The sequence below is a fragment of the Vespa crabro genome, chromosome 3, assembly GCF_910589235.1.
Source record: "Vespa crabro chromosome 3, iyVesCrab1.2, whole genome shotgun sequence".
NCBI lineage: Eukaryota > Metazoa > Arthropoda > Insecta > Hymenoptera > Vespidae > Vespa > Vespa crabro.
In genome coordinates, this window is record NC_060957.1 from 13,886,867 (window position 1) to 13,894,366 (window position 7,500).

Consider the following 7,500-nt stretch of genomic DNA (forward strand, 5'->3'; position numbering starts at 1 on the left):
TGCTTTTGTCCCGCGTCGATCAGGTTAACACATTGGGGGAACGAAGGGTAAATAAAAAAAAAAAAGAAAAGAAGTGGAAAAGGGAAATGCGAAAAACGAAGGAAACAAAAAAAAAAACGAAAAAGGCAAAGAAAAAAACAAAAAAACCTTGAAAAAGAATAGCATTTAAGAGCAATTTACTGGATACGTGTCTGGGACTTTAACGACGACGGAGTCGCTTTGACGCGACGGAGACGCGACTTTTAGAAGAATTGGCAAGGATCCAATTCGTGAGTAATCCTGCACTTCCCGTGAGCACCCGCGCAACAAACAAAATAAATGTATATATAACGTACGTCGTGCCTTTCTTCTTCTTCTTCTTCTTCTTCTTCTTTTTTTCTTTTCTTTCTCTCTCTCTCTTTTTTTTTTTTTTTTTTTTTTTTTTTTTTACAGTGGTGTTTGTTAGTAGCAGCTAACGCGGTATAGCAGAGTAGAAAGAGGAGGTTCTCGAGAGGCTCTCTTTAAATATTTCAGTGCGACGCCGGTTCCTCTCCTCTCATCGACTTTTCACCCTAACACTATATCCCCAACTCAATATCTTCGAATTATTTTTATCGTCAGACAATAGTTAAGTCCAAGTTTTTCTTGAATTAAAACGACACTGACGGCGGCGATATCCACGGTAAAAAAAAAAAAAAAATATCTAAACATACTTAAGGCGATTTAAATAACAAGCTTTGTGATTAACAATTATTACTTTACGTGTGTCGCGTGAAGCGAGAAATAATAGAGAGAGAAAGAGAGAGAGAAAAAGAAAGAAGGAAAGAAAGAGAAGGAAAATTCAATCGCGTGCACGAGCCACGTGCGCTAGAGAGAGAAGGAAAGAGAATGTCCATGATGATGGTGATGGTGTTGGTGATGATAGTGATGATGGTAATGGTGGTGATGGTGACGATGGCGTACGCAATGCGAATCGAAGAGACAAGCGTGTCACTCTCTCGCGTTCTCAAATTATTTCCATTTGTATCTCTCGTTGTAATTTCGTTTCTACGACTTTTCAATTCATTACATTGCTTCTTTCACTTTGACACGAACACACACACGCGCACGCACGCACGCACACAGACATACACTTTCTCTCTTTCTCTCTTTCTCTCTCTCTCTCTCTCTCTCTCTCTCTCTCTCTTTGTTTTTATCTTCCTCATTAACCTTTTCCCTCTTGTGATCATCCTCGAGTCTCCCACGCAAGTCTACCCTTCCATAATGGATATAGCACAGATCGATAAATCTCAAGACAGCTTCCGTAGCAGTATCTCTCCTTTCTTCCTTCCTTCCTTCCTTCCATAACCTCCCGTATGCCACCCTTGTCTCTTTCTCTCTCTCCCCCCTCTCCTCCTCTTCCGCCATCGTGTCAGGAGGAACGTCCTTTTTATTCTCTTGAGACTTTTGTCGTTCTCAATCGACATTAGTAATACGTGATAAAATTTCAATGTTTCTTTTCAAACTTAAAAAGAGCACGTAACAACAACGTAAGGATTCAACGAAAATGTTTCCCTTTAAGATCTTAACGTTAACTACTAGGTCAGTGACATGTACCATAAACGTCCTTGACTTTCATCGAAGCGTGCATTCAAACAGATCATGTAGATTGGCTACGACGATAGTCGATAAACGACTCCCATAGTATCGTCGTCGTCGTTGTTGGAGAGAGAGAGAGAGAGAGAGAGAGAGAGAGAGAGAGAGAGAGAAAGAGAGAAAAGAAATGACGACTACTGGCTCCCTGATTCTCTCTGTCTCTGTTTCTGTTTCTGTCTCTCTCGTTCTATTTTTCTCTCTCTCTCTCTCTCTCTCTCTCTCTCTCTCTCTCTCTCTCTCTCTCTCTCTCTCTCTCTCTCTCAGGGTCATCGTCTCGTCACGGGATGGTGTGCTGCGCCGCGTGTATGCATACGGCTCCTACGGTATCACCATCGATTCTCCCATTGGCCAGGAGCCAACGTGACTCACCGCCTCTAGGAAACCCCCGCGGTTTATGTACTTCGAGTTCGTTCAGTTTGCTTCAATCTCGAAGGCGGCACGGTTGTATTCTCCTTCTTCCTCTTCTCTAACATCATCATTATCATCATCATCATCATCATCATCATCTTTTTCTTCTTCTTCTTCTTTGTCTCTTTTATCGTTTGTCTTCTCGATAATTTTCCTTTCTTCGTTCGAAAGTGATTGGGAAGTGTATTCAGAAGGAAAACAGAAAAATAAAAAAAGCCAAAGGAAACAACAAAAAATAAAGAGAACACAAGATCAATATCACATAGTGTTCCTCTCTTACCAAGAAGATTCTCTAATTGAAATTGGGAAGCTGTAGTAAGATCCAGGAACGTTCGGTTACCATGGCTTCTCACAATTTGGGTAAGGCTGGACCAACTTGGAGGATTCGTTTTAATTCCTTCTCGAACGATTAATCGAAGGCAAAGAGGACACGATAGGGTGTAAAATCGAAGAGAGAGAAAGAGAAAGATAGAGGGGGAGAGAGAGAGAGAGAGAAAGGAGCAACGCGTGGGGTTGCCTATCTTTCCATCCCTCATTCTCTCTCTCTCTCTCTCTCTCTCTCTCTTCCTCTCTTTCAAAAGGAAGGGGCTGCAAAACGCTCGTGGGAAACGACAGGACTTGGAACTCTCGTTTCTCTCCTTTTTATCATTAGTCCTCCTATTCGAGGGTACTCGAGAAACAAAGTGTGAACTTGAAAGGGTTCTAGAGATTGACTTGAGATTACCTCCTCTTTTTGTTGTTTAAATATATAAAAAAAAGTGTGTATCGATCCCTATTTTCTTGAATAGTCGTTCGAGAACGTCTTTCGAGATAAAGATGGATAGAATATATAGAAAGATAGAAAGAGAGAGAGAAGAGAGAGAATAGTGAGAAATAGAGACAGTGAGAGAAAAAAAAAGAGAGAGAGAGAGAGAGAGAGAGAGAGAGAAAGATCGATATGAGAACACATGCAGGAAACGAGAGGAAAACATTCGGCCAGAGGATTTCACTGTTGGCGTATTGATTTTCTCAATATACTCCCCTTTTGCTAGTGGACGCGGCTCTGTCGCCGCTCTGCGTCGCTTTACGTCGAGCGTTAAGGCGATATCGATTTTTGACAGCTGCTACGAACCGAAAAGCACGTTTATAAAGGGGTGCACGAGGGTAGCACGCAAGACACTACTTGCACGCGGTGGCCCTTCGATGAGTACCGAGTATGCGTACACACATTGGATCCTTTTTTATCTATTTTCCTCTCTCTCTCTCTCTCTCTCTGTCTCTCTCTCTCTTTCTCTCTCAATCTCTCAATCCGATCCGATCTGTGATTTGATTCGATCTGATCGTTTAGAACGATCTAAATTGTAACGAGTATATTTTCGTGATAAGATCGAACGAGAAGGGAACATGATAGTTTTATTTCGAAGGTACGGATGATGGAGGAGCGGCTTGTGAAGGGTGAATACTGCCTGAGCACATCCGGCGTTGGTTCTCCGCCTCATTCGTTGCCGTCAACGTCCGGCACACAGAATGACAAGCTCGAGGACGTCCACTGCGCGTGCATCTCGAAATTAGAGACCCAGGTCGAGGAACAGGTGAGTTTATCATATACCCTAGCTGATTCATATATAACAGTAATACGGTTTATCGTTGATATATTACTTCTACGAAAGTCGATAAGACGAGATATCTCGTGTCTAATCAGTCACGAATGTTATTCGATCGTTCGCAGAGGCAACTAAGACTGCAAGATGCGAGACAAGTTGAGGCGAAAGCCGCGAGAATAAAGGAATGGGTTACCAATAAGCTACGTGAACTTGAACAACAGAATCAACATTTGAGAGAACAGAATAATAAGTGCAATCAGCAACTCGAATTATTGCGTAATCACATAACTAATATCGGCCTGAAACCACCAGTGAGTTAATAAAGATGATTTAATGTCTGCTTTTCTTTTTTTTTTTCTTTTTTTTTTTTTTTTAATGAATACTGTGATAGATATATAATATGATCAAGATCGATCGATCGATCGTCCGATCAATTTAGTCGAATTTTCATTTTTAGGCACCAACGAGAGCATCATTGTCTTTGGAAGTAGATCCAACGTTGCGCAGACGATCGGAAAGCCTCGAAGGGACGCCTCAGGCCGTACCGGAAAACGTTCAAAGTTCCGTAGCCGAACCTCAGACCGGCAGCAAACACAGAAGACATCTTTCCGCGTGCGGAACCATACAACGTGGAATACCAACCACTAACATGGATTCGAGGTAGAGCTCACCGCATAAATTAGACATTGATACTTATCTTCTCCTTACTCTTTCCTATTATCCATCCATCTATCCATCCATTTGTAATAGATATAATAACCACTTTGTTAATCTAATTATTTTAATTCGTCGTATAAAACGTATCCCGATTCTCCTTGGGAGGTCTCACGACGTAATAGCGGCGCCCGACTTTCCGAACCGTGGTACCCTGTAACGTCCTGGGACTTCCTGCGGGGATCTCTCGACTTGTCACTTTCGAAATCTCGCTTTTATTTATTTTCTTTTTCTTTTTTTTTTTTCTTCCTCGATCGAAAATCGATTTTACCTCGATCCGATAACATCACCTGTTAGCTAGCTCACGCACGTGCTTTTCTTATATTATACATTTATTGACAATATAATCCGTTCTCTTTCTTTCTTTATTTCTTTATTTCTTTCTGTCTTTTTTTTTTTCTTTTTTTGCATTTTTCTTTTTTTCTTTTATCTCTTTTCTTTTTTCGTTTTCGTTAAAAACGTTCTTGTTACTCGTTCCTTTTTTTTCCCTGTAGCTTACTCTCCGAGGAGTTGGCGGCAGCTGTGGAAAATCTGGTGATGTTACCAAATATACCAGGTGTTTCCGAGACAAGCAGAGACAGTGGAAGTTCCGAGGCTGTGCACGATTACGCGGAGATTTATACGCCAAGTAGAGAAGGAATGAATTGGGGACAGAACACTGGACAAGGTCCCAGACCACCTACACCTCCACTCCATAGATTTCCCAGTTGGGAAGCTAAGATATATCAGGTAATCTCTCGTACAAGATTTCTACGTGCGTCTAAAATAATTCTCAACATGGAGATAAAGATTTTAAAACTTTTTTCCTTAAATTAATTTTCTTTCGTTTTATTTTCTATTGTACGCATTCCTACGTTCTGTCTACGTAGGTGGCAGACGGTGGCCTTGGTATCGGTCCACCAACTAACGAAGAATCGGCACCATCCACGATGACCAACACAACGAGCTCGTCGAAACATTCTCAAGCTACGGGGCATAATTTAACGGCACATAATTCTCAAGGCTATTGCGATATATCGGTACCGGTATATGCCACTGTTAAAGGTGAATATGCTCTGTTAAATTGCACCGATTGCAATTGTTTTCCATTGGCACGATGATTTTTCTTTTTCTTTCTTTCCTTTTTTTTTTTTCTTTTTCCTTCTTTTTTATAGGTCGTGCCAGCCAAATCAGATCCATGCCGTTTGGTGACAGTTCCGATGATAGTTCGGACGGGGAAGAACATCCTAATCAAACGGAAACCAATACCAGAATTACCAACAGCTCGTCGGATAATACAGATTCCTCTCTCGGTAGTGGGAGTAGTCCATCGAAGAGCGTTAAAACGACAAGCAGTTTGAGCCCGGCTAAAAGAAGCTCCAGTGGATCTCCAAGCAAAAGCGTAAAACGTGGTGAGCTTCCAAATAATTTAACCATTTCATTTGTTTTATATTAACTTATGATTCGTTTAAAAGGGGTACGGTGAACCTCTCGGCAACTTCGACAATTTCCTTGTTATAGACACCTCCCTTGAGTCAGGCTTGTCCGAAGATTATGCCATACCTCCTGACGCGCTCAGTTCTACGTCACTGGAATCAAGCATGCCCAGTCTCTTGATGCGAGTTTCCGGAGAAAGTCCAAAGAAGCAAGAATCTTTGGAAAAGACAGGACATTTGGCGAAACTTGGTGGAAAATTGAAAACTTGGCGTAAGAGATGGTTCGTTTTAAAGAACGGAGTGCTTACTTATTGGAAGAGTCAAAACGACGTGAATAGAAAACCTCAGGGGCAAATTGTATTAGATGAAGTTTGCAGGTAAAAGAAAGAAAAAGAAAAAAAAAAAGAAAATATAAGACGATTTTAATTCACATTACTTTTGTTAACTACGTCGGCACATCTCACGATTTTATTCATTCGAACAGGATAAACAGGGCCGAAGGTGCTGCTACCTTTGAGATAGCTACCGGTAAAAAGACCTACTATCTTACTGCAGATTGCATTGCGACGATGGAAGACTGGATAAGAGTTCTACAGAATGTACAAAGGCGGAACGCTACCAAATTACTTCTCAGTAAGGAAGATAACAAACCCACGATACAGGGGTGGTTGACGAAAGTCAAAAATGGCCATGCTAAGAAGTGCTGGTGCGTTCTCATTGGAAAAATGTTCCTGTATTTTAAGTGCCCTAACGACACGGTAAGCTTTATACGATAATAAAATTCAATTGTCTATATTAATTGTATAATTTAACTTATGTAAATTTCTTTTTTTACAATCTCGTTAGAATCCTATCGGTCAGATAAATATGAGAGACGCCAGAGTGGAGGAAGTGGAACATGTGTCAGACAGCGATAGCGAAGAAAGAGACGCCGAGTGTCCTCACGAGAGAACTATTGGAATTTTTCCAACACATCAAGGTCCTACTTATCTCTTAATGCCTCACAAACAGGATAAAGACAATTGGCTATATCACTTGACGGTCGTCTCCGGTGGTGGACCAAGCGCGGGAACACAGTACGAACAGCTGGTGCAAAGGTTAATGGAGACTGACGGTGATTCTAGCTGTGTACTTTGGAGACATCCTCTTTTGCTTCACACGAAGGAAAATATTACCAGCCCTTTAACTAGTCTGACATCCGAAGCCTTGCAAACAGAAGCTATTAAACTTTTCAAGGTTGATACTAATAATATATCTGGATAGATAGATGATGATGTATCATAAATATTACATTGTACATTTTTTAATACGCAAAACTAACGTCAAACTGTTGTACAGGCTTGTCAGCTGTTTATGTCGGTGGCGGTAGAACAGGCAGGCATTGATTACCACGTGGTTCTGGCACAAAATGCGTTACAGCAATGCCTAGATCAGCCTGAACTTCAATCGGAATTTATATGCGCATTGGTAAAGCAGACAAGTCGTCACACACAACACCGTTTGGGCGTACAGGTAAAAAAGGCCGCCAGACTTGTGTCGCTGGGTACTGCGCGCGTTGTAAGTCCTGCTTATTGTTTAACAAACACTCTTTGCCCTGTACCATTTTTTGACATAGACTGGGATCGTGCGCATTATCAAATATATATATTTATATATTAATATATTATACATATATATATATATATATATATATATATGTATAATATATAAATATATATACACGTTTACTTAGCTCGTACGAATAGCTTTTGTATTGTAAAAGAAAA

At 40.9% G+C, this 7,500-nt stretch overlaps 1 protein-coding gene across 13 annotated transcripts in view; it reads left to right on the forward strand.

Moving 5' to 3' along the window:
• The window catches only part of LOC124422690 (uncharacterized protein CG43867), a 111,173-nt gene that overhangs the window by 97,371 nt on the left and 6,302 nt on the right, over positions 1-7,500 (forward strand). For 8 of the 13 annotated variants that reach the window (XM_046959487.1, XM_046959490.1, XM_046959493.1 and 5 more), the window contains 10 exons: positions 3,426-3,593; positions 3,731-3,916; positions 4,063-4,265; positions 4,814-5,048; positions 5,189-5,363; positions 5,474-5,710; positions 5,820-6,111; positions 6,219-6,492; positions 6,581-6,970; positions 7,073-7,291. In XM_046959487.1, the coding sequence (XP_046815443.1) occupies positions 3,426-3,593; positions 3,731-3,916; positions 4,063-4,265; positions 4,814-5,048; positions 5,189-5,363; positions 5,474-5,710; positions 5,820-6,111; positions 6,219-6,492; positions 6,581-6,970; positions 7,073-7,291 (2,379 nt within the window). Of the gene's footprint in view, positions 1-2,070; positions 2,383-3,425; positions 3,594-3,730; positions 3,917-4,062; positions 4,266-4,813; positions 5,049-5,188; positions 5,364-5,473; positions 5,711-5,819; positions 6,112-6,218; positions 6,493-6,580; positions 6,971-7,072; positions 7,292-7,500 lie in introns of those variants that run through there. The other 5 variants (XM_046959491.1, XM_046959492.1, XM_046959495.1 and 2 more) reach the window with 3 other exon arrangements.